The 25,503-nt window shown below is 55.6% G+C and overlaps 5 protein-coding genes across 8 annotated transcripts; 2 read left to right on the top strand and 3 right to left on the bottom strand.

Annotated features, from left to right (window-relative positions):
- Positions 1 to 2,970, bottom strand: LOC126319975 (uncharacterized). The gene is made up of 3 exons (XM_049993708.1): positions 2,719 to 2,970; positions 202 to 2,635; positions 1 to 132 (listed from the first exon to the last, which is right to left on the bottom strand). Exons 1-2 carry the CDS (start codon positions 2,863 to 2,865, stop codon positions 1,436 to 1,438), a joined length of 1,347 nt encoding a protein of 448 aa, XP_049849665.1. The 5' UTR covers positions 2,866 to 2,970; the 3' UTR covers positions 1 to 132; positions 202 to 1,435.
- A 77-nt stretch (positions 2,971 to 3,047) lies between these two features.
- LOC126319973 (probable valine--tRNA ligase, cytoplasmic) lies at positions 3,048 to 8,618 on the top strand. Its single transcript, XM_049993705.1, has 4 exons — positions 3,048 to 3,679; positions 3,911 to 3,965; positions 4,097 to 7,125; positions 8,598 to 8,618. The coding sequence occupies exons 1-3, from the start codon at positions 3,464 to 3,466 to the stop codon at positions 7,123 to 7,125; spliced, it is 3,300 nt and encodes a 1,099-aa protein (XP_049849662.1). The 5' UTR covers positions 3,048 to 3,463; the 3' UTR covers positions 8,598 to 8,618.
- Positions 7,148 to 8,253, bottom strand: LOC126320005 (uncharacterized). The gene is made up of 2 exons (XM_049993742.1): positions 8,104 to 8,253; positions 7,148 to 7,744 (listed from the first exon to the last, which is right to left on the bottom strand). The coding sequence occupies exons 1-2, from the start codon at positions 8,251 to 8,253 to the stop codon at positions 7,148 to 7,150; spliced, it is 747 nt and encodes a 248-aa protein (XP_049849699.1).
- Positions 8,619 to 9,556: 938 nt separating the features above from the next.
- On the bottom strand, positions 9,557 to 13,246 carry LOC126319976 (zinc finger protein 830-like). 4 transcript variants are annotated; one of them, XR_007557781.1, is made up of 4 exons: positions 12,214 to 13,246; positions 11,410 to 11,849; positions 10,506 to 10,953; positions 9,743 to 10,351 (listed from the first exon to the last, which is right to left on the bottom strand). XR_007557781.1 is itself a non-coding variant. In XM_049993709.1 (3 exons), the coding sequence occupies exons 1-3, from the start codon at positions 12,427 to 12,429 to the stop codon at positions 10,770 to 10,772; spliced, it is 840 nt and encodes a 279-aa protein (XP_049849666.1). In that variant the 5' UTR covers positions 12,430 to 13,246; the 3' UTR covers positions 9,557 to 10,769. The 4 variants fall into 4 exon arrangements, 2 of the variants coding, with proteins under 2 accessions (XP_049849666.1, XP_049849667.1); XR_007557782.1 differs by having other exon boundaries at positions 9,743 to 9,940; XM_049993709.1 differs by having other exon boundaries at positions 9,557 to 10,953.
- Positions 13,247 to 13,362: 116 nt separating this feature from the next.
- On the top strand, positions 13,363 to 17,775 carry LOC126320004 (uncharacterized). The gene is made up of 3 exons (XM_049993741.1): positions 13,363 to 13,419; positions 13,589 to 13,740; positions 13,916 to 17,775. Exon 3 carries the CDS (start codon positions 14,119 to 14,121, stop codon positions 17,773 to 17,775), a length of 3,657 nt encoding a protein of 1,218 aa, XP_049849698.1. The 5' UTR covers positions 13,363 to 13,419; positions 13,589 to 13,740; positions 13,916 to 14,118.
- Positions 17,776 to 25,503: the final 7,728 nt, after the last annotated feature.

Genomic DNA, 25,503 nt, shown 5'->3' with positions numbered 1-25,503 from the left:
TTTTTTTTTGGTGCCTTTTCTCCTCCTGTACTGTACCACAAGAAATACATATATTATCTACATCGGTGTAATTTGATGATCTCGCAAACGGCAATGCCGACCTCCTCTGTAACCTTTTAATAAAGACATTACCTGTTCAATGCACGGCATGTTATGGCCCTCTTTTTTGCCTCCTATCTCCCCTCCATTTTGACTACGCACCTCTCGTTTGAGCTGCTCACGGTACTCGGCCGGTTTCTCTCCGCGACTCCCGTGCTCGTCTTCTTGTCCGCTTCATCCGAACACGCATCGCGTCCCACGTCCTACGATTTCGAACAAACGAACTGCTGTCAAATTTCTCTCTATTTGCCCCGCATCACCCGGAACTTCTGCGAAACCGAACTTCCGAACTCGCTGCAAAAACGCTGTCGCTCATCGCGCCCGCTCAAGACCGCGCGGCCTTGCTCGTCTCGACTCCCAGCGCCTGTACGCACGCCTCCCCCGTCCGGCTTAAAGGGACGGCTCCTCCTTCGAGCCCCGTTTGCCCGCGTCGTCTTCTCTCGACTGAGCGCCTCTTTTCGACCTTCTCAAGCTCCTCGGCGAGTGATCGCCCTTCCTCAACGCCCCCTGCTCCGCGCCTTGCGGCCGAAACCCAAACTGCATCTCGAAACCTGGATCGACGCCTTCGCTCCCTGGACCGCAGGTCAACTCGCTCGAACCAGCCAGACCTTTCCTGCACCTCTTTTCTCCTCCGAGGGGGTCCGGCGACTCGAACCTCTCCAACATCCTAGAAGGACTCCGACTGCATAGAAACTGGACGAAATCGTCCACCTTGCACATGCTACTGCTTTCGTTCTCTTCCTCCAACGAACAACTTATGTACCCTTCCTCAAAGTGACGCGTGGTCAGCACCGAGTCCTCTTTGCTCGGCTCGCCGAACACGTCTATTTCCTCCGAGTCGCCTAGCCAGTTCTTGACCTCAACGCAGCTCGCCTGCTTCTTGCACCTCCTTGAAAACACCGCGCCCGCGCGAAACCTCTTGACCCCTATTCCGTCTTTCCCACGGATAACTGCTCCGGCAGAGGAAGTCGATTCTGGCGAAGAGGCGCATTCTCTTGAGCAACGCCCGTCCGCTTTGCAGCCATCGAGCAGATCTGAGTTCCGAGACTCCTTATCCGCCAACGGACAAGCGCCGTTCGAAAATTCATTCGCGCCAATTACGCTGCTCTTCGAATCTGAAACGCATTCGGACTTGTCGGCGTCCTGCTCGACCTGCACGCTCGAATCACCCATTGTACTCGATGCCACACCATCTCGCCCACCCTGCGCGTCCATCTCGCAATCACCCCGCCCACTTGGATCAGAGCTATCTTGCACGCCCTGTGCAACGTCGTCCTGCCCTCCTTCCGCATCCAGCGTAGAATCGCCTTGCTCGTCCTGTGCGCGGCCATCTTGTTCACCCAGTGCGTCCGGCGCGCAGTCGTCCCGCTCGCTTCGCGTGCTGCCTCCCTGCTCTTCTCCAATCAGAGCCCGGTCCCGATCGCGCCCCCCCCCCCTCTAACTCCTTTTGACGATCCGTTGGACCCGTTGGACCACCCGAAAAGCTAAGACACTCTTTTTCCCCCAAATCGTCCAAACTGCGTCTCTCTGCTGCAACCAGCCCCTCGGAAGAATCAGCCACCCTACAAGTTCGCGAATCGTCGCGCTGCAAACGACTCTGACTCAACTCCTCAGAAAACGCCTTGACCAGCAAATCGGTCTGCTCCTTCACCACCGAGCTAAACCTTGGGATTTGGTCCTGTATCGACGTCGTAGTGTACTCCTTGAAGCTCCTCAGCTGGTCTAAAATCTGAGTCATTTTCTCTTGCAGTATCTGTATCGACGTGGACAAGCTCAAAACGCCCGTCGCCTCAATTTCTATGCTTTTCGCGTCTCTGATGGCCCTGTTCCTGTTTTCTTCGACAAGCTGGTGCAAAACCTGCTCGGTCCGCTGCGCGTTCCTCAATAGCGTCTCCGGCAGACATTCGTATTGGTGCTTTTTCTCACTCTCCGCCTTGAAAAACTCCTTGATCATCTCAGAAAGGCTGTTGAACGCCCTCGTCGAGATCTCCGTCAAATTCTTGATGGCCGCGGTGTTCTCCTCCAGCGCGTTGTGGAACTGCTGCGTCTTGCTAAAGGCCTCGATCGCGCAATTCGCGTTCTTCGCCCCCTGCCACCCCATCATCAGGGAAGACGTCTTGTTGCCGCCTGCGCCCCCGTGCCTAGACGCCGAAGCGTGGTCCGGCTGAGACAAAAAGCCCCTGGCCACCTGGCCGAGCCCTGCGGCAGCCGAGCCATGGCCGTAAGCAGAAGGCTGCGACGAGTTGTACACCGAGACGCCGTCTCGAGAATTGGGCAAGATTGGCAGGGACGACGGCTCCAACAGCGAACCAACGGCCCCAGTCGGCCCTCGACCGCTCGGCTCGTTCTTTCGAGAAAGATAGGCCGCCAGAGACGCCTTGGTCGGCGGCGGCTGCGACTGGTTGTTGAACGAAGAGGAACAAGACGACGAACAGAACACCCCCGTGGAGGTATTCGACGACGAATAGAGACTCGCCTGCGAACTAGGCCAGCTGCCATCTAACGTCTGGCTGGATTGAGAACAAGGAGTCGCTGTCTGCAACACAAAAAGAGCAAGGCTAAGTCTTCTTTTTTTTTTTTTGTACGACGAGGAACAAAATGTCGGTACAATATCCGTACAACTGATTCTGACTGAAGGGGCTGTGAACTCTGCGTCAAATCCGGCGGAGATACGGATCTGGCCGAAGCGTTCGAGTCGTTGCGGCGCAAGTCGTTGGCGTACGAGGACTTTTGAAAAGCGGGCAGAATCGGGAAGTGAAACTGCATTTTAAACGCGTTTCCCACAAGCGTTTGGCTATCAGCGCAACCAGATCTAACACAAGCTAAGACGAGATTGAAAGCGCTCCCTTTTGACCTGCAGCAGATCAGCCATTAAATAGAATCAACATGCAGTTTCAGTTGCGGAATTGAAAATTTTTTTGTGAACTGACAAGTGACAAATATTTTAGTCGTACACCAAAGATTCGACGTGTCAGGTGGTGTTTCAGAGTCGATCGCGTTCCGTCCGTCTGAATCATGTTTTATCGATGACGCGTGCGGCCATGCATCGCGCGGAGGAGAGAGTCGACGGAAAGGAGCAGGTCTGTGCCCGCCTCGCGCGGAAGAGGTGGCGCCGTTTTCGAAGCGACTTCTCTTAGCCGGCCACGCCTGCGATGCGCGGGCCCGCAGGTGGCTTTGAATTCGCCGACAGAGCGCGGGGAGCGAAGGCAAGTGACCAGAGCGCGAGCGCGCTGCGAGACGCGGTGATTGGCCTGGAGTTGTTATTTGGGCCACAGAGAGCTTCAAACCTTGTGTGTTGTCCTATGTGTATATATAAAATTTTTACGAGCGAGTGTCATTCGTTTTTGACGTGGCTCGACAAACCATGGCCGAACCCGTGGCCACAGATGGCCTCGCTCGCGCGGACGCGGACGCTTCGATGGGTGCGAGTAAGCCGGAAGAGCTAAAGGCTCGCAAGGAGGAAAAGCGGAAGGAGAAGCAGGCTATGAAGGCGGCCAAGATCGCCAAGGCATTGGCCAAGCAGGAGAAGAAAAAGCAGCAGGCCGGCGAAGGCGAGCGGCGCGAAAAGGGGGTGTCCAAGGTACGTCTTGTCGCACAAGCGGCCTAGACAAGAACAACAATTGGCGGCGTTTTTTTTTTTGAGTCCGCCGCGGCTGTCAAACTTGAGGCCGCCCCCATTCGGGGAAGCGTGCTCTGCGCCTCAAGGGGCGCAGCCGAACGGGCGAAGTGACGCGAGTCGTGGCCGCTGGGGGTGCGCGTCGTCGGGGAGCATTTCGGACGTTCGCTAAAGGAGGGTTGTTTGACGAAATAGCAGATTCGTTTGAAGAGAGAGTTCGTGCACGAAATCAAGCTCGGAGAGAAAAAGGGTACGAGAGTACGCACGCATAAGGTGGTGCGTCTTCAGTCGTGTTTTGGGTTTGTGCGTGGCATTTTTGCGAGCAAAAAACTTAGGTTGTACGAAATTACGCTTCGCACGCGCGCCTTGTGCGTTGAGCAGATTTGTCATTGAATCCGTTGACGTCGGAGTCGTCGTACGACCCGCCGGCCGTCGAGGCGGCGTGGTATGCGTGGTGGGAGTGCATGGGCTTCTTTGACCCTGACAGGAGAGACGAATTTCGCCGTCCTTCTCCTTCGTCTTCTGAGGTGTTCTCGATGGTGATTCCTCCGCCCAACGTCACGGGTATGTTGCACATAGGCCACGCGCTGGCGAACTCGGTTCAAGACGCGTTGGTTCGATACCACCGAATGATGGGCAGGCGCGTTTTGTGGGTACCGGGAACGGACCACGCGGGGATTGCCACTCAGTCGACGGTGGAGAAGAGGTTGTACAAGGAGAAGGGCTTGACTCGTCACGAGTTGGGGCGAGAGAGGTTCCTGGAGTACGTGCACGAGTGGAAGAACAAGTACGCCGGTCAGATCGTTCACCAGCTGCGAAGGCTCGGCTCGAGTCTGGATTGGAGCCGCGAGTGTTTCACGATGGACGCTCGGCTGAGCAGGGCGGTGACGGAGGCGTTCGTCTTGCTCTACAACCGAGGAAAGATAACCAGAAGGACTCGCTTGATCAACTGGAGTTGCCAGCTGCAGACGGTGGTTTCGGACATTGAGACAGAGTCGATTCAAGTGTCGCCGATGATGAAGATGAGCGTGCCTGGATACGACCCGAGTAAGCGGTACCAGTTTGGCGCGATATGGAACGTCGCGTACAAGTTGGTGGATTCCGAGGACGAGTTGGTGGTTTCGACGACGCGCCCGGAGACGATATTGGGAGATACGGCGCTGGCGGTGCACCCGGACGACGAGAGGTACAAGCGGTTCGTCGGTCGACGGGTGGCGCACCCTTTTATACCCAGTCGCCGGATGAGCGTGGTGGCCGATTCCACGTTGGTGGACATGGAGTTCGGAACGGGCGTGGTGAAAATCACACCTGCGCACGACCGAAACGATTATTCGTGTGGGGAGCGCCATGGTTTAGAAGTGATCAACATCTTGAACACGGACGGGACCATCAACGAAAACGGGGGTCCCTTCAAGGGGTTGAAGCGCTATGACGCGCGCGAGGCGGTGGTGGCGAGGTTGAAGGAGATGAACTTGCTTCGAGAGGTTTTGCCCCACGAGTATTTGCTGCAGATCTGTTCGCGATCTGGAGACGTCATCGAGCCGATGATCATGCCGCAGTGGTGGGTCAGGTGCGCGGACATGTCGAAGACGGCGCTCGACGCGGTCGAGAGCGGTGAGCTGGAAATCGTGCCGTCGATTCACGTGCCGGTTTGGAAGTCTTGGCTCAGGAACTGCCAGGATTGGTGCGTTTCTCGCCAGCTTTGGTGGGGGCACCGCGTGCCAGCCTGGCTCGTGACGCTGAAGGGTCAGGGGCCGACGGACAGTGCGGACGAGGAGGCGTGGGTGGTGGCCAGAGACGAGCGAGAGGCGGCAGAGTTGGCGGAAAGGAGATGGCCTGGTCAAGTGGAGAGGCTGGAACAAGATCCAGACGTTTTGGACACGTGGTTTAGTTCTTCCTTGTTTCCGTTTTCGGTGTTTGGGTGGCCGAACCACGGCTCGAACGCGCGCGACGCGAGGGACTTCGAGACGTTCTTCCCCAACACGGTGCTCGAGACGGGACACGACATTTTGTTCTTCTGGGTCGCGCGCATGGTGATGATGAGTCTGGAGCTTCACAACAGGCTGCCGTTCAAGAAGGTGTTGCTGCACGCGATCGTGCGAGACGCGCACGGCCGAAAGATGTCCAAGAGTCTGGGCAACGTGATCGACCCGCTGGAGGTGATAGAGGGGATCTCCAAAGAGGCGCTGATCGAAAACTTGCACAAGGGGAACCTGCACCCGTCCGAGGTGGCCAGAGCGACACAGGTGATCGAAAACGACTTTCCCAACGGGATAGAAGAGTGCGGGACGGACGCGCTGAGGTTCGCGCTGTGCAACTACACCTCGCAATACCGGGACATCAACATGGACATCATGAGAGTGAGGGGATACAGGAACTTCTGCAACAAAATTTGGAACGCCGTGAAGTTGACACTGATGATACTGGGCGAGTTACCTGGACCGGGCGCGGCGAGTGCAACGAACGAGGACAAGAAGAGGTTGTCCGCCTTCGTGCCGTGCACGCTGGAATCTCTTGCGTCGCGCGTATCTCCGTCCGGCGGAGGCGTCGGCGGCGTGGTCGACCAGTGGATTCTCTCCAGACTGGACAACGCGATAAGCGGGTGCCACGCCGCCTACGCTCAGGACGACCTCTCGACGGCGACCACCGTCATCTACAACTTTTGGCTTTACGAATATTGCGACTATTACTTGGAGTACGCCAAATCGGTCGCCTTCGCAGCGAATCCCGACCCGACCTCGCTGGAGATGGTTCGACAGAGCGCGTTCGTTTGCGCCGAAGAAGGTCTCCGTCTTTTGCACCCGTTCATGCCTTATTTGTCCGAGGACCTTTGGCAGCGCTTGCCCCGCCGTCCGGAGCTGGAGGGCGTTCCCTCCATCTGCGTTGCGCCCTACCCAGTGGCCGTGGACGGCCGTCGAAACGCGGAGGTCGAAAAAGCCGTCGGAACCGCCCAGGAGGTGATCCGAGCCGTGAGGTCAATTCGCTTCAACTACCACATCCATCGCCGACAGTCCCCAGAACTGCTGGTTCACGTGCACACTCAGGAACACATGGAGCTGTACGCGACCTACCGCGACTTCATCCGCGTGTTGACCTGCTCGAGCGCCGTGAAGATCGAGCTCGGGGGAGAGGTCCCCGCCAGGTGCGCGGTCGCCGTCCCGAACGAGACGTGCGAGGTGTACCTGTTCATCAGGGACGTGGTGGACGCGGCGCAAGAGCTCAAGCGACTCACGGAGAAGGCCGGACAGCTGGGGCAAAAGAGAGAAGAAATGCTGAAGCGCATGGGATCCGCCGAATACCAGCGAGTTCCGGACAGGGTCAGAGCGGAGGAGGCGAAGAAACTAGAAACTCTGGAGAGCGAGCTGGCCAATCTCGATGTAGCCAAAATGAACTTTTCGAAATTGGTTTAAGTTCCTTTTTCTTTTTTTTTTCCTAATGTTCCGGTTTATGATCGCTGGAGTAGTCTATGTGAACGAACGCGCGCTCGACTTCCTTGAAAGATTCTAGCTTGATTTGCAGAGTCTCACCTATGTCGTGCGCCTCCATGATGGTCATGTCGGACGGGAGAACGATGTCCACCTCGACAATGAATCCGAGGGATAGGTGATAGGCGCGGACAGTGTCTATTTGCTTTATGCGCGGGTGGTGTTTCAGACACACGTAAGTCCATTTTTTCATCAGCTGGTTACCCGCACGATATCCCGCCAGCATCTGGATCGTCCTGGTGCCCTCTCTGACCCAGGTGTACATGAGGTAGGCGCTTATGCACAGACAGCCCACGGGGTCGAATTCCCATATCCAGTACCTCCCCAGGGCGCCGAAGGCGAGCGCGCCGGAATTGGCCACGACGTCGTTGAAGTGATCCTTGGCGAGTACTCTGACGTTGGACGTCCGCTTGGCAATAAAACGGCAATAGATAAACATAAAGACCTTGACGCAGATTCCGCTCCCAAGAACGCCGAGGGTGTATGCCTCGAATTCGATACTCCGGTCTCCAGATATGAACCGTTTGACAGTCTCTATCATGAGCTGCGTAGAAATGCTAAACATGAGCGTGGAAAAGATGATTATGCCAATGGGCTCGAGTCGCTCTCTGCCGATCGGATAAGAATACGGACTGTACCGCCTTTGAAGACGAGAAATCACAAAAAATACGCTGCACGCCAACACGTCAAGAATGCTGTCCATGGCCATAGCCAAAATAGAAACGGAATGTGTTCTGTAAGCACCAAAGAAGTTCACAAACACCAAAAGGACGTTAATCAAAAGAGACCCCCGAATGACCATCTTCTCTTCCAAATTGGATTCGCTTTTCTTCGCATCATCTTTCGCATTCAAGGACGTCGTCAGTAACGTGGGATGTCGAAAAAAACGAACATAAGTTTCACCCTACCTTGGTCGTCCCTTAAGAACGGGACGTCAACGGACTCAATCGCTTCAATGGTCTGGTTCTGTTCTCGATAAAAGTCGACGAGCACTCTAGACTTGAGCGCGTTGAGCTCCTGTTCTGACTTCTTGAGCGACTTGATGAATTCCATGTCGCAGGCAGCCGAATAACACGCCCAGTCAGCGCGCGACTCGACTTCAAGACCGCTCATATTTCAGCGACCTCTACAAGTACCGTCTTTTCTGCGCTCAAAGCGCGAAAAATATGCAGTCACAAGACATAAAAGTGTGCATGGGGAAGGCGGTGGTCAGGCATTCGTATGTCTGTCCGAGAACGTTCGGGAAGTACGCGAACGCGCGGAGCCGCAAGATACTACTCTTGCCGGTAATAGGAACTAATTGAGAACTCCGAACCGACTTTGAGAACACTCAAAGAGCGCGAAACGTACGAAGCGCACTGAGATGACAGACTGTGTGTCTTCTGTCACAAATATAGAAAAAAAAAAAAAAGAAAAAAGACAAATGTGGAGACAGTTATTGTTAACGCGCTTAGAAACCGAGGTCAATAAATAAATTCCAACTTAGGTTGATAAGAGAATAGTAAACGGTTTTGAACCCGGTATTTACCCAAGAAAGAAGCATACAAGGTTCGTAGCCTCCCCTCTCTCTCATAGAAACGTGTACTTTTGTACAAGACGCCGTAAGAGAGACACGGACTCGCTCATACAAAATTTGAAATCGTTAATACTTCGAATTCCTTACAAGAATTGAACTTATGGCTACGTAGAATTCTTGCTTCAGAACCACAAAAACGTGGTCATACAAAATGCAGGAAAACAGTTCGAAACAAGAATTGGACAGGAGAAAATCAATCTCTGGACCGTTTGTAGATGTGCCTAATATAATCAAACAGCACACGTACGGACGTACCACGCTTGGATCACTTCGACCTATCAGCAGAACCGAACCGCAAAAAATATCAAGGCAAGACGCGCCGAAACAGAGCCCGAAACCCAATACTTATAGCGGCGCTTGGCTCAACCCATTTCTGAAAAATACGCTCAAGGGAAACAGCTCTTCAGATGCAATCAGCTATGCATCGTCCAGCCCTATTGTCACGTCCCACATGGTCTCAGTCCACAGTCGGCCATCTCCTGAAAACTCCCCTAGCGAGCCACCGTCTATTGCCGCGGCTGGAGACACACTCGCGCCCGACCCTTTGACCGACTCAGATAGCTCTCTGTCCGCGTCGCCTGTCCACTCCAGACACGCGCCCGCGCAGGAACCAGCGGACATCCGCCAAAGCCCACTAGACACGGATCTGTTCTGGCTCATCCTACGCGATATCGGCAACGCCGACTCCAAGTAGGGGCGGTACGCTCGTGCGATCGAAGCGCGCGATGAAGTATCACTCATCCCGTCACAGAACGTTATACGTCATATAATATACATGCGTACTGTGTAAATATATGTATACATATTATACACATACACACATGAATATGCACGCGCGCGACCTGTCATCCTTTTCTTTTGCCCCTCCTCAATTTCGCTGCCGCGAAAAAAATAACCTGCGGAAGCGGCGGAGGCAAAAATTTATCAACGCGTACCTTTTTTCAGCAAAACAGCTGTCAACTGAAAGACGCCCGATCTACACACAGAAGGATATGTCCCACCTAACCCCTTTGTATGGGGGTGCCATCACCTGCCATCTCCCGAGTAGACTCGCAGACATGAGGTACTTCTTCAAAACGCACAACTTGATGACGAAGTGTGTATATGTTGTCACACGTGTCACGCCTTCGATAGTTCTGACGAGGCATCGAGGTGTCACACACCCTATAAACCCGTTGAGTTAGCGCTCTATGGTTTTATTCTCGCGGCTCGACTCTCTCAACCGGGTCGAACTCTATCATTTCACCCCTCTCTCACTAGCGTTCTTCCCCTCCCTCGCACAACCTCAACCGACACAGCCTTTTGCGCCAAATACCCGACTACCAAGAAGTCTGGAGCGACCCCAACACGGAGGAAAGCCTCATCTTCGAAATCATGTCAATCGTTCCCACCAACGATATCCATTCAGCAGCGCTGAAACATTGGAACGAAATCGTCTCGCTAAATGAATCCGAGTCTAGTCACTCAATCCTGCATCAAGAAGAACTACATCCAAACCACATACTTCCTCTTCTTAAAGCGCAACCAGAATGCTTCTTGATCGTCGGAGAAATTTTCGCCAGCAAGTTCAATGAACTCGCAAAAAACCGAGTCAGGGTATTCATGCTCCTAATCAGACTCCACCAACAACAGTCTGATCTGCTCGTAACTGCGAATTTGCCAACAGTCGTCCACCCGGACAGCTCCAGCTCAGCGCTCGAAAAAATCCAAGACCCAACCGAATACATACACACATTCAAGCAAATCGTAAGCACCCTTCAAATACACGATTGGACTCTATTTGAATCCTGACGTGTAACCTGTGCGCTCTCTTCAAACCCCCTCTCGCTAGAAGAAAACCTATCAATTCGCTGTCTTCGTGGTACATCGTGCACCCACATCACGTTCATCTCCACTTCCATCATAACAGCAATGTGAAAACAGATAAATCAAAACTGTTAAATTGTTAAACGAAAAAATGCACAATTGTAGTTCCCCCGATAATTAATTAATTCTACAACGTCTTTGATCTCCAATTATACAAATTCGCAGTGTCTTCATCACTCGGTTGAGCCTCCTCGTCTGAGGAATCATTCTCTTCACCAAAATGTGAAGTTCCCTCTATTTGGTTGGATTCTTCTTCCTGACCTGACAGTAACTGCATCAGTTGGGTCGCTTGAAAGACGGTTTGTTTTTTTCTAAAAATACCGTGCGCATTTTGTGTCAGCCGAGCTCCTCATCACAAATACACAACCAACCTCATTCTGGCAGCCACTTCACGCAAGTACGGTCATATATCGTAAAATAAGGAGAAGACAGACTATCAAGCCTTTCGTTAACACATTTGATACTAAACTGCCAAATAAACAAGAAACGGATATAGCCATTACATGTCAACGTAACACAACACTGACAATTCTAACGACTCCAACTGCGGTGTCGAGAACCAGAAGGCCCTTTTTGCTGGCACCTTATCGGGTTGCTGAATTTACTTTGCGTTGCAAACATGCGCTTTACTTTCAAATTTTCCATAATATCTTTGCAAAAAATTGTAACAAACTCTATACACATATGCGCTCAATGCTGTTGCTGTACAAATAACCCAAAAAAAATAACCTATCACACACGCATCACCATCAACTCTTGATGCATACCTTTCTAATGCACGCGCACCCTCATCTGATGAATACCCACCGATGTCTTCATCACCACTTTGGTATCCTTCTTCTTCATAATCGTCAACGTTGTCCTGACTGTATTTCTCGTTAAACCCGTTTCGGTCCTCGTTTTGACTCTCCTTACCGTCCTCCTGTTTTCGAGATCCGTCTGCTGACACTTGTCTCTTCATGAATTCGTCGATCTCTCGTTCCTGTCGCACTACCTCATCTAGCTGCATCCATTCTCTGCTTAGCTCCTCTTTAAGATTTTGCGCTCTTTTGGCCTCTTGTTCCCGTTTTTCTGCCAAGCGTAGCTCCTCAGAAAGATCTTCGGTAGTCACTTCGTTGCTCTTCCGCCTCTTCTCGGCAGGCTCTAGACCGTCTCGCCATTTTTCTTGCTCCTCTAATTCCTTTTTTTTCTGGAGTTCTAGCAACTTCTATAAATTCCACTCCTCAAAAGAAAAACATCAACGTTTGTCGTTCGCATCTGCCATGGCGCAATCCTTTTGGCTGCTCGCCGCTCGTACACACATCTTTCACATAACACACAACTCACACACTTCTTTGTCGACTCCAAACGTCGTGGCTCTAGATTCCCGTGTACGGCGTAGAGCTCTACGAGCTTTGGCGATGCGTCATCGCCATCCTCTGGCCCTTCGGTTTCCCTCGCTCCTTCCCACCGGACGCATCCTCCCATCCCAAACCCTTCGTCCCGTATACACAGTGTTGTTTTATTCGAACATAATATGTACACACAACACACGCATTTCTTCCCACGAGAACAAACTGTTTCATATATACCTGCTTGTGATCGTCTGACGCACAGTGCGCGTTCCAAAGTGCTGTGGATCTGATTAGCCTGTTGCACAGAATACAAGTTAAGCTGCCATCCGCCGCATGTCGTGCAAGCGACGAATGAACCCTCGGCATGTCGGCCTCACCGTGCGCTTTCGGTGCGGATGAGGCCGTCGCCTTCATCAATTGACGTAGCTGGTGTTTTTTAGATGAACCAGACATGGCACAAATCTGTGACACTCATTCGTTTAGACGCGACGAATCTTTACCTAAAATAAATGCGTTTGACGAAAAAATTATGCAAAATTCCGTAACTCGTCCGATTCATTTGGCGCACGAGTGCTAGAGACAAAATGTCAAATCGCTCGAAAATTTTGGCGAAGAGCATTCGAGGCGCTCGATTCAGAAGGTCCTTGGATGGTAGCTATGGGAAACCGCTTCCGTTATAGACAGAAGGGTCTTCACCTAAAGGGAGCTCAAGCGACGCATGATTCGAATTCCGTATAAACACTTGTGTTTTTCTTCAGCGCGTTTTCTCGACCGCAATCGAGGCGAGTTGTGTGGCGCGAGTTTTATTCCCTTGCACACGCTCACCATGCGGACGATGATAGGGGAGGTGGCGCAAAGAAAGTGCGTGGGAAGTCTGCGGTGCGCGGTGGTTTGTCGACAGTGTAGCGCACAGCTTCTCTCATCCGAAGCGCGGGTTAGAACAACGGTCGCCGTTGGGCGGGCGAGAAGGCCCCTCAGACGCGGGCGGAGCGAGCAGGAGAAACAGGTGCTCCAGGTTGGCTCGCGATTGAGAGGGCGCCATGTCGCGGTCGAAGAAAGAGCCTTGGGTCGAGTTCTTCCCCGCCGGGGGGAGTGAAGTTTGCACGGGGACGGGTTACATAATGCAAGTAAGTTCCTCTGTGTGGCGCGGTTGTCGTTTTTCGGAGGTAGAGAAGGGGGGTGCTCCGTACGCGGCGGGGTGAGCGTCCCGGTTGCTCTGAGCGGCAAGTGGTTCAGAGGTGAGTTGGATGCGGTGTTTTTCGGCGGTTGGTCTGGGGCAGAAAAAGAGTGCGGAGGAAAATAGAGAGTATTTTAGGGGGTCAAAAAAAAAAAAAAAAAGTGTCAAATTGTTGGCTCTTTGGCCAGAGTTATTTGCCTGGACGCGAGGGAGCATGAGTTCTTCGAAAGTGGACGACGAAGGGCTGCAGGTACTAGAAGTAGGTGGTACGAGGGGACAAGAAGCGGAGTCTGGTGGGGGGGGGTCGCTGGCGCGGAGGAGAGTTGGCGGACGCCACCCCTAGACAGGTCGTCTTGTTTTAGCAGAGAGAGGCTCGCGCTGGCGACGGCCGACGGGCGAAGAGGGGCGCAATGGAGAACTGACGTCTCGTGACAGGTATTGCGCATGTGCAGAGCGTGCAAGAAGAGCGCGACGAAAGGGTGGAGGAGGACGTGGTGTGGAAGTTGGAGTACCTGAAGTCAGATCGTACGCCGGTGGGAGGTGGGATTTGAACAGAGCGGTTTGTGGGGGTCGTGTACACGAAGAGAGTGCGTGAGTGGTGTATGCGCCGAGGTGTGTGTGTGTGTGAAGAGAGTGCGTGAGAGTGGTGTACACGCCGAGGTGTGTGTGTGAAGAGAGTGTGTGCGCGTGTGTGGACGGGTGGGGTGTAGAGAGGAGAGGGCTGACGTTGTGGACGCGCGCGTACGAAACCGGGGTGGAAAGAGAGGTTTTCGGTTTTTTCGGAGCCGGAGTTCGACTGCGTCAGGTATTTATTGGAGCGTCTGGAGAAGGAGGTGGAGGAGTCGAGCGCGAGGGATTCGGTGCCGTTGTCGCCGTACGCGTCGCTGATAGCTCAGCTGCAGGCGTGGTTGTCTGAGCTGCAGAAGTTGATAAGGAGCGAGGTGACGCAGAACGGGCTTTCGTTGATGTCTCAGGCGTTGAGAGTGCGCGAGTTTTTGGAGTCTTTGTCCGGTTTGTACGACAGGTTGTGGACGTGTGGGAGCCAATTGGCCGAGTTGAGGGGGAAGTTTCAGGAGCCGTGCGCCTGCCTCAGGAAGAGGCTTGGGCAGATGAGGAACGTGTTGGCGCTGTGCGGGTTGTTGAAGAGCACGCAGTTGTATTTGTTGTTGGCACTTAAGTTGGCGCGGATAGTGGTGATGCAGAGGGGGGTGCGGGAGGTGGAGGAGGGCGAGGAGGGTCCGTCGGAGGGCGCCGCGTCGGTGGAGAGGGGCTTGAATGAGAGTTCGGAGCTCGCGGTGCAGGGAGAGTCGCTGAGCGAGGAGATAGAGGTCGTGCGTTTTCCCGGGTCTTCGGTTAGGAAGAGGTTGGTGAAGGCTTCGCTGGTCGACCTGTATAAGATTGACCGGTTTTGTCAACAGGCTGCGGCGGGTCACCAGAAGCGCGCCGTTCAGCTTTTGTTCCAGTTGCAGCATTTGAAGAGCGAGAGCGGTTTGGAGGGGATCGAGGTGGTCGATCGCCAGACGCAATGGATCAGGGCGTTGAGCAGATGCATGCGCGGTCGCCTGGAGAGCGCGGTGACGTCGAACATTGAAAGGGAGGTATCAAGGTGGGAGGCGAGGCGCAGGGACGGAAGGAGCGTTTCGGTGGCGGCGCTTGGTCGGGGCGAGGCGGAGGTTAGAGTTTGGTCGGATTTTGGTCCGGTGTCGATGCTGGATCGGTACGCGGGTGGTCACGTTAGAAGAGAGGCGTCGTTTGCGGCGGCCGGTTCGAGCGAGGACCTTTTGTCGGCGGCGTGGGTCGACCTTTACAAGCTGGACGCGTTTCCGGGAGTGCTGGAGCGGATGTTGGAGGGGTGGGCGTCCGAATGGAAGTCTAGCGAGGAGAGACACCTGAGCTGGATATCTGGACATTTGGGTCGGTTGGGAGAGAAAGAAGTCCAGCCAGAGTTCAACAAGTTGACGGACTGGCTCGAGGCGTTCGAGGAGTTGGGAGACGCGGTCTCAAGGTACACGTTTCGGATCGGGTTGGCGGTGCGGTGCATCAGGGGATTGGTGAGGGGCATTTTGAGAGAACAGAGAGAAGACGAGTACATTTACAAGCCCTGTTTGGAGGCGGAGAAATGGGGTTGGAGGGACGATCAGAAGCTCATTGACGTCGGAGAGCCAGTTCCAAGCGCAGAGTGGACGTATTACACACATTTTAGGCCTTTGGACGCGTCGTCTCTTTCCGAGATTCCCTCGAGAGTTTGGCTGTACGACCTGCCGGATCGCGAGTTGCCGTGTTGGACGCCGGCGGGTCTGTATCGCCTTTCCGCGGGGTTGGCGCCGTTCTCGTTTCCCCCGTTTTTGCTTCAGTGCCCGTCGTTCGCGTATTTCCACCTCTGGCACTCCGCGGTCGACCGGATTCTGGGGAGCAAGTTGGGGGCGGCCGGAGACGCCTTCGGCGCCGACCCGACGTTGTACCCGTCGGTGGTCGCGGCGATCTCCTCCAGCCTCGAGGCGCACTTGGACAGCGTGCGAGCTCAGTTGCGGGAGACGTGGGGGAGGGACCCGCGCGAGCGCCACCGCACCCTCGCGGGGGACATAGCGTGGATTTCCGTCCTGAACCAGCTGGAGTTTTTCTCCTGCTTGCCCCCGAGGGAATACGCGTCCGCGCTGTCGACCCTCGCCGTAGAGGTCACCTGGCTCCTCTTGAAGCCGTTCCACTGCGCCTACATACGGGCGCAAACGCGCGTGTACGCGGAGCTGCTCCAGCAGATCGACCAGTGGGCGTACAGACTCGCCGAATGGAAGGACCGGTGGCAACAGCTGGCCATGCTCCAGGAAGCCCCCTCTCTGCCCCCCGCGCGCGCGGAGGCGACCGACGCCGGCAAGAAGGCGCTCGAGCCCGCAGCGGGACCGCGGGGCATCGAGCGGACGACGCCCGAACAGCCGCAAAGACCGCCCTCCTGGAAAAAATCCCTAAAGACCTTCTTCAATCAAGGCTTCAACAAGGCTCGCTCCTCTCCTTCCGGCGAAGCGCCGCCCGGAGACAATTCAGACCAAACGCCGGAATTCTCCTCTTGGCAACAGACCCTGGCCGACTACTTCTCGCTAATTCTAGACGTGATGCGTCCAGGACCTCGGCCCATTCAGAACGCCCTCATCTTGGGCCTCGCGAGCGACTGCTGGCTCAAACTAACCTCTCAGAAACTGCAACAGCTCCACCGCCGAATTCGAATCCATTTGCAGCAGGAAATCCTCGCGTGGGAAGCGAGCTTTCCGTTCGAGCAAATCACGATCCAACACCACCAAACGCTCTCCTGCGTGCTTCGCGGCGCCATGCAGCTGGAATGCGAAATCAACCACCGCGTGGTGCGGCAGCTCGTCGATTCCGGCGGGCTCTCGGCGGGCTCTCCAGAAAAGGACCCAATCGCTCACCGCGCCTCCGAACACCAACTCGCCTCCGCCTGGTCACAAACCAGACACGCGTGTGTCGTACTGCAGATCCGCATCCTAGACTCAGCGTTCGGCCTGTCAATACGAAGCGCCCGACATGCCATGTCACTGACGTGTCAGTTCGCCACGTTGGACCAAACCGCCGCACACCAAAATCAGTGGACCAAATGGTCCAAAGTCATCAAACAATTCTCCGAACTGATATGGACGCCACTGTACGACCCGGAACAACTCCAAACGCTCGAACTGAAAACTCTCGATATAGAAAAACAACTCTCTCAACAAGCCCCTCACTCTCAAACAAAACCTTTGTCCTCTTCATTCCTCCCATTCCCTATATCTTCACAATTCCTATTCACACAACGCGTTCTCTCGTCCTTCGTGCAATTCTTCTCACAATTCCACCCATTCGTTGAACCGCCACTCTTCCCGCAAAAGTCACTGCCACTCTCCGCCCTCTACGTCCTCTGCCTTCACCTCCGCGCAGTCCTCCTCTACACCCTTTCCGTCTCGCTCGTCCACTTCACCGTCGAAGCCACGAAGCTGTGCCTCATCCGAGACATCGCGTCCCTCGAACTCCACCTATCCTCCCTGCACCTCTGCACCCGCCCCTGTTCCTGCCGCGACCTCCCCGCGTCCACCCCTTCCCTCACCTGTCCAGAGGAATGGGTGAAGGCCCACACACACCTCTGGCTCCAAAACTTCAGACTCCTCCTCTTCTCTGCCTCCGCCGACGTCTTCCTCGCGGCCCAACTGCTCAAAGCGCGCCTCGGCTACGCCGACGCAAACACTTCGGACCGCCGCGCAACTTCGCCTCGCGGCCGCATCGAGTCCCTGCTCCAATCCTGGGAGGGCCACTGGCACCGGTCCGGAGACCTCGACCTCTCTCCACTCGCCTGGGCCATCTTGTGCCTGCACCCGATGGTGGTTCTCCACGTCCTGTTAACGAGGAAAGGCAAAAACGCGTCGGAATTGGCGCGCTCAAACAAACAAGACGCCCAAGACTACGTCGAGTGGCTAGAGTCGGCACCGCTCGAACTACAACTCCAACTCGTCAACGAGACTCTGAGAACGCTGGCCGAGGAGGATCAGGCTGCCGCCGCCGACATTGAGGACACAGCGAAGATCCTGTTCGAGATACGGCTGATAAAAAAAGAGATGGCAGCAAGGACCAACCAGGGATGAACCACCGTTGCAAAAAAAAAAAAAAGTCAGTTTCTACTCTCCAGATCCCCGCCCGTACTTCGGGGTTTTACAAAAAAAAAAAAAATTATTTTTTGACAGGATTCGTATATCAGAAGCTATATTCAACATCATAACTAACTCTTCAGAGACTCTAGTTAATGCAATCACATCATCTTGCCCCTGTCAACGGTGGCCACCCCACCCCCCTTTAAGCTCACTTACATACATACATACCTCTCGCGCCATCATTCTTCCCCCATCGCCTGTCAAGACGAAAGTGTTCCCTTCTTTGTCAAAAAAAAAAAATAATAATAAATTTTTTTCCACGAACCAAACGCGCATACACAAAAGGCGTTCGTGGATCACCCCTCGGTCAGCCGAGTTGACTCGCGTCGAAGATGACGCCAGCGGTCGCAATCCTCTTCATCCGAAGCTCTTCGCCGTCACTTGATTCGCTGCCCGATTCTCCGCGCGAATTTGCTTCCTGTTTTTCCGGGACGCCCGTTTCTGGAATCTGCAGAGGGCCCGCGCTGGTGCTCAGCAGCCTCACGCACTTGCACTCGGAATCGTTCCCGGAACAGCGGCCCGAGTCGAGCAGCGAATGGCGAGGCGGATGGTCTACTCGGCCGCGCGAGCACCCCTCAGCTTCCAGATCCTCGAACCGAATCTCTTCGTCCAACAACTGCTCGAGCCTACGGGCAGCCCACTCGAAGGAATCCGGCCAATCGGGGTGGTCCTCAGCGGCCATCGTGCGAAGACTCACCAGAGGAGTTCTGGACGATGTCGAGGTACTGAAGAAAGTCCACGAAATTCGGCGATTTTCTTTTCCCGCGGGATTAACATGAGAACACAAGAGAGCGAGGAATGACTCATGCGTCGCATGCGGGGGTAGAGCGAGACTGACCCGAATCGCCCAGAGGACGCGCTGCCGTTCGGTGACGTCTAAAAAAAAAAAAAAAAAATAAACAAACAAACAAAAAAAAGGAAGAAGCCGTTACTGAATTTTTTTCTATATCGTTAAATCCGTTATTTTTATTGAAAGGTCATTAGAGCTCTGACGCTGACTCGCACCGGCCCTTGCATTACAATTGGTTTTTTTTTTTGAGTCAAAGCAGAGAGTGCATTTCATATTCGCCTGTCGTTGATGAGCGTTGCGTGCATGCATTTAAGTGCACGAGAGATGGAGGCCGAGCACGTACGTTTTTCCCCTCCCCTCCCTTGGTTCTCTGGACTTCGGTGCGACGGATGGTGTGTCTGAATTCTTCTCGCGCGGGGAGTTTCGGGCGGCGGGAGCGGTCTGGGGCGCGGCCGGTCAGGCCATAGCAAACCTCGAATTGAAAAAAAATGTTCTAACGTTTACGAGTGACTCGTCGGTCGCACGCCACCACGAAAAAAAAACACTACAGACGGCCCAAAGAGAGGAAGAGGAGGCGCAAGAGGCGCAAGCGGTGTTCGCGACAGATCGAATCAGTTCGCATGGGGAAGAGGTCGACGTTGATGCCGCGAAGCAACCGAATCCGCAGGAATTCTCTTCAGGCGGCGAGTTGAAGGACAAAGAAAGAGGTACAAAAATAGGGGGGACAAGGGGCCAGTGAATCTCTTTTCAAATTTTGTGTGTCATTCTGGTATTTAACTTTTTTTTTTGTAGATTGCATTCGCGTATGCGTACGCGTGCGCCCGTTCATGGAGAATGAGGACCCAACGAAGTGCATCGACGTCGCGGACAACACAATACTGGTATTGAAGGCTGGGAGCAATTGTAGCAAGGAGTTCCGGTTCGACCGAGTGTTCGGTCCGGATTCCACGCAAGAAGACGTATATTCAGAGGTGTCGTCGTTCCCGTCGCTCATGTTCGAGGGATACAGCTGTTGCATATTCGCATACGGCCAGACGGGATCCGGCAAGACCTACACGATGCAGGGCGCGAGCGACGGCGAGGGCGTGAGCACGCGCACGCTAAAAGAGCTGTTTCAAATCTTGAAACGGAAGAGCGATGAGAGCGAGGGAAGGATGGTGTACGAGGTGGAGGGATCGATGTTCGAGATATACAACGAGCAGGTGATCGACTTGTTGGACGGTGCGCGGATGAGCGACGAGAGCCAGGAAAGTGGAGCGGAAGGTGAAGGAAAAAAAAATCCAGAAGAAACCGATATGGAAAAAAAAAATCGAAAAATCGGCGGTTCTCCGATGTCTGACGACGACTCCCTCGAAAGGCCCGGCTATCTTTCTAGAAACACGTGCAAGTTGTTGAAGCTCCGCAAATACAACCTCTCATCATACACGCAATTACAGGCTCTCCTCGATCAGGGATACTACGCTCGCTCCACATGCTCGACGCTCTTAAACGAGTCGAGCTCTAGATCCCACTGCGTCATTCGCGTCCAGCTCGCCTGCAGGTGCATCGCGGATGCCACCTGTTTCAAAACGCAGCTTTTTTTGGTGGACCTAGCGGGATCGGAGAGACCGTCTCAGTCGGGCACCATAGGAAAGTCCCTCGTGGAAACCAAAAACATCAACAAGTCGCTCACAACACTGTCTCGCGTCATGCAGGCGCTGTATGCCAAGCAGAGCTACATACCGTTCCGCGAATCCCTGCTCACCCGCCTGCTCAGGGACGCGCTCCTAGGACTCTCTAAGACATGCATGTTCGTCACGGTTTCGCCCTGCCTCGTTTCGCGCGGACAGACCCTCAACTCCCTCGCTCTCGGCTCCAACGTCAAAAGGCTAGAAATCGCGCCCATCAAGAAACTCTCCCTCGAGCTGGACCGCAAGCAGCTTCTCCTCCACGCCAAAAAGAAACTCAAAAAAATCTGCTCTGCTAAATTGTCAATACAAGAAGCTTTCACACACAAACTCCAACAGATCGACCAGGATATCCAGCACCTCAAAACGCTCATTCTGGGCCTCGAAACTGGCCAGCCCATCGATCCCAACGACGCCACGCTCTCCCTGTGTTCGCCCGACGCCTCCGTCAAGGCGACCAGGCAGGCGTCGTACCAACACATCCCATCAGTACAACAATACATCCCATCGGTACAACAATACATCCCATCGGTACAACAACACGTCCTTCCCCCCGCGGTTCATCGCACGCCGTCCCGCTCGAGACCGCCGGACTACGCGTCTTCTCACTGCGCCCTCAGACCCGGCGCGGCGGACGCTCACCACCCAATTCTCGCTCGACCGCGGCACGACGTCTGTCAGGACCAGGACGAATGCCCATCCGAATTCAAGGAAAACTTTCAGTCCAACTACATCCCTCCTCCGGTGCACGACGACTCCCGCTTCATCTTCAACAAGCCCCCAATCTCTCTGCTCCACTCTCCCAGCGACCGCCCATCCAGACCCCCCCCCGACCCGCAAAAACAAAAAAAAACCGTCTCTTTTCTCACCCCCTCGTCCACCATCATCCACTACCAGCCCCCCAGGGTCGGCGCTCTGCTCCGAGCCACCCCACTCAAGCCGAAGCCATCTCCCTGCTTCAAAAGACCCCCCCGCGCGTCGCGCGTCCCAAACGCGTTCCCCCAGCACCCCCCATCCGCGTCGCTGCCCTGCCCTCTGGCCGGCTTCGACCTCCCCAGGCAGTACGCCTCCCACACGCTCAGCACCTCGCAAAACCTCGACCACAGCCGCCGACGGGCGCGGCGAGTTCTCGTCAAAGACCCCGGCTCGAAAACCGCCCTCCGACTCAAACTCTGAGGCGGGCGCGCGAAAAAAAAAAATTACATGTACATACAAACCCCATATACACATACATACACATCGTACGCACATAGGTCGTCTCTCTCTCGTTCTTCTTCTCCCTCCCCCCCTCAGCTGTACAAAAAGTAGTCGCTCTTCATCTTCAGGATGAAGAGCTTGCCGCTCTCGGTGGCCACAAACAGCTCCCTGCCCCGCTGGCTCAGGCGCGCGTGCACGATCCTCGAGATGACGCGATGTCGCGCGCGAACCTGCAACGTGTGCGCGTGAACGACCACGACTTGCCGTTGCGCGACGACGACGAAGAAGTTCGGACACGGGGGCGCGAGCAGGTCGATCACGGAGAGGCCCCTCTGCGCCTCCTCTATGCTGCCTTCGCGGACCAGGCCGCCCGTGAGCGTGTACCGCCGGACGCAGCACAGGGCCGCGACGTAGGCGAGGACGTACCCGTCGCAGGTGATGGCCAGCGCGCGCACCGCGTCGGGCAGGCGATTAAACGAGTAAGTGACTTGACGCGTCAGATGCAGCTCGTGAAACGCCAAAAAACCGTCCGCACAGGCTGTGACAACGCTGTTCCACGTGTGTGACACGGCTACGCACGTCAGTTCATTGACGTGACCTGTCAACGCGTAGCGAGGCGGCTGGGCGATTCTGAGCGCGTGGGACTGCGGCGCCCTCTCAAGGCACCAGAGCAGCGCCATGCCGTCCGCGGAGCCGGTCAGGAGCCAGCCGGAGTCGCACGCAACGCAGGTGATGGGAAGGCGGTGGGGCGTCTGCACGACCTGACACGCCTTGCCGGGGGGCTGGCCCTCGGCGTACAGGGCGGACTTCTCGAGCGAGAAGAGGTAGAGCAGGCATTCCCAGGAGTTGAAGGACAACAGACAGATGGGGTCGATCGAAGAAGAGAGACCGATGGGCGGGTGCGACAAGAACAGCAGCGGGAGGCGGCGGTTTCGACACGAGGAGAGCTGCGCAGCGAACGCGTAGAACGGCTCGAAGGTCTCGGAGAGCAAGACCGAGACTCGGTCCGAGACGGGGCCCTCGTGGCTGCACGGCTTGAACACGTGTTCGCGAACGAAGATTTCGTACCGGCTTTTCCACACGTCAGGCTGCCACACAAATGCGTTTGTGTTTGAGTAGTTGGCGTCCATCTCGAGCGCGATGGAGCCGCCCTCTTGGCCGTAGGGCGCGTCGCAGACGTGGGTTTTGTGAACGAGGTATTCCCCGAAGGAGTTTATCGTCAACAGAGCGTCGCTTAGAGGACACACGTAGTACGGCGAGGAGTAGGGGAGTTGAAAGGCGGACATGCCCCGATCTGGCGTGTGCTGCAGCCAGTCTCGAGGAGGTCGAGCGTCCATTGGCAGCCATATCGCGGTGTCTCTTTCGGGATGGGGTTCGAACAGGAGTTGCGGGGGGACTTGGCCGAAGTTTTCTATTTGGGCTAGGATTGCTTGTTTTTTTGACAGGTTGAGTTCCTGGCGCAGGTTGACGGCCCCTTCGTAGGTCAGATGGAAGAACGTGTTGTAGGCGGCCACGGCTTCCGGCCCGTTTTGCTTGTAGCCGAAGATTAGGTCGATCCAGTGGTGGAGGTTCCGCGACACGTAGGCGCTCTCTAGCGCTTCCCTGTGCAGGCTTATGAACCGGAACGGGTCCTGGTGGGCCCAGGGGGGCAAGATGACGTTTCGGATGGGCAGGCTGGATTTGGTTTTTTTCCCTAGGTCGAACTGGTTCTTGTTGACTAGGAAGTCCGGGAGGTAGAAGAACTCCGGTATCAGTTCTTTCACGTCGGTCGTGCTCTGAAGGCAGTTTTCCCAGGCGTCGTGGATCGACGAGAACAGGCGGTCCGGGTAGTCGAATTTGCCGTCTTGGAGGCACAGGAACTGGGAGGCGAACGGTTCTAGGCGAATTAGGTAGAATAGGACTCCCCCGGCGGTGCTGTAGTGAGACCCGTAGTGGAACCGAGGGATCGAGTCGTCGACGAATGACTCGTAGCGCTCTAGAATTTTTGACAGGCGGTTTGGTTCCAGCGCGCCTATGGGTCGACTCAGGTCCCGGTAGTTCCTCTCGTCGCTCAGGTCGAGTGAGGTGCTGGTGTAGTTGCTGAGGACCCAGGGGAACACGTAGTATTGAGTTAGGTCGTCCATAGAGCGACTCGCGATGTTGTTCAGGTGCATGAGGTAGTCGAAGTTGGACATTTCCCTCCGCTTCCACCGCTTGGTTACGTCGTCTTGCACCCTCCGGAAGTACTCGGCGCTCTTGTGGGAGATGGATTCCCTCAGGTTGGGGGGCCGCAGGCCGTGAAGGGCTCGAAGCAGTTTTTTGTTCTGGGTGTCTGGCAAGTTGAACAGGTATCGGCGCCCGTGGTCGAACACGAGTTCCAGAGCGGTCCAGCTCTGTAGGAACCGGCGGACGCACATTTTCGTCAGGCCGCGCACCGGCAGGTAGCGGTCTCGAAATTTCCGGCAGAACATGCGGCAGACGGAGTTGTAGTGAGACGCGTCCAGCGAGTTGGTGGGAGAAGAGCAGTGAAGGCGAGAAACGCACGAGCCGCTCGAGTCGACGAGGCGAGAAGTCCGCGCGCCATGGACGGCGTCGGTTCCGCCAATTCCGCCAATTCCGCCGGTTCCGCCGGACCGACGCGCAGCGGAAGGACAGGACTGAGACGAGACGTGCTCCATGCAGGGACAGACGTGGTCCTTGCACACGAAGATGACCCACGTGTCGGTCACGAACAGACAGCCGGAGATGGTCACCTCGAGTCCGACGAGGTCGGCGAGGCTCTTGAAGTGAACGGTCTCCTTTTGAGCGGGGGGGAAGAGCGGCGGCGGCGAGAGCGGTTGCCTGGGGGCGCGGCGACGAGCCTCTCGATCGTCGGAGGAGGCGAGCATTTCGTCGAGTTCGGAGTCGAAGGAGATGATGGAGGTGTGATGGGGCTGCGACTGGACGGGCGCCAGGCGAGAGAACTTGATGGTCTGCATGCTGCTCTGAGAGGGCAGCAGGGTCTCCGAGCAAGCGAGCGGGTCGGCGGGTGGCGAACTGCGGCGGTCGGAGCGATCGTCCCGAGTCAACGACGAATCCACGGAAAAATAGGCCCTTTTTTCGAAAGACGGCGGCAAATCGGCCTGAGCAGCCGCCGCCGACGGACCCTCGGACCCCTGCGTCTCCGACGGCGCATCGGAGCCCTTCTTGCCCCCTCGGTGCGCCACGTGACGACTCCAATAGACCCACGACGCCTGCTCGTGCCGAGTCCCCAAGAAGTTCTTCTTGAGCTTCTTTCGGACGCCCAAAGCCTGCTCGACCTTGTTCAGCTTGTAGAAAAACGTCTCCGTCGACGTGCGAGGCGCCTCCAGCACCGACGCGTACCACACTGTGTTGCCTTCGTGTAGCTGTCTGCATAACCTCCAACAGGCGCGTCGCTTCGCCTCGCGATCGCACCTCTCGCGCAACAGCCGCCCCTCGCGGTGCTCCGCCGACGCCTGCGCCAGGCGGTCCAGACACTCGACCGGCGCGTTGCGGATCGTCGTTCGCGGCGCCAGCCTGCACAGTTCGGACAACAACTCGCGCTCGACCCGCTGGTGGCGGCCGCGCATCGGCCGAATGCCCTGAACCGCCCGCTGCTCTATCAAGTGCACCGCAATCTGCATCCTCGCCCTCCACCGAACGTACTTGGACCCGTTCAGGAACTCGCGCGAAAAGTCCAAAAACTCGGAAACCCTCCTCCGGTACGCCAACTGGTCAACCGCCCTCAACTTGTTCAACTCGTAATACGAAAACTGCGCGCCGGACCCCTCTCCCCTCCCCTCCTCCGCCGACGCAAACCACGCCTCAAACGGGTTCTCCTCCCCCGACAACGCCGGATCCTCGCACAGCGAACTCATCACGCCACTCGTCGTCGTCCACTCCCTCAACATGCCGCACAATACCGGAAATATCCTGTAACACATCTGGTCCCCGTTCTCCTGGCACTGCTGCACGAACCGCAGCAACTTCGCACACGCCAACAACACCACGTCCACCACCGACGCGTCC

The sequence above is a fragment of the Schistocerca gregaria genome, unplaced genomic scaffold (assembly GCF_023897955.1).
Source record: "Schistocerca gregaria isolate iqSchGreg1 unplaced genomic scaffold, iqSchGreg1.2 ptg000691l, whole genome shotgun sequence".
NCBI lineage: Eukaryota > Metazoa > Arthropoda > Insecta > Orthoptera > Acrididae > Schistocerca > Schistocerca gregaria.
The sequence above is the reverse complement of the archived record's forward strand: the minus strand, read 5'-3'. Positions and strand labels throughout refer to the sequence as shown.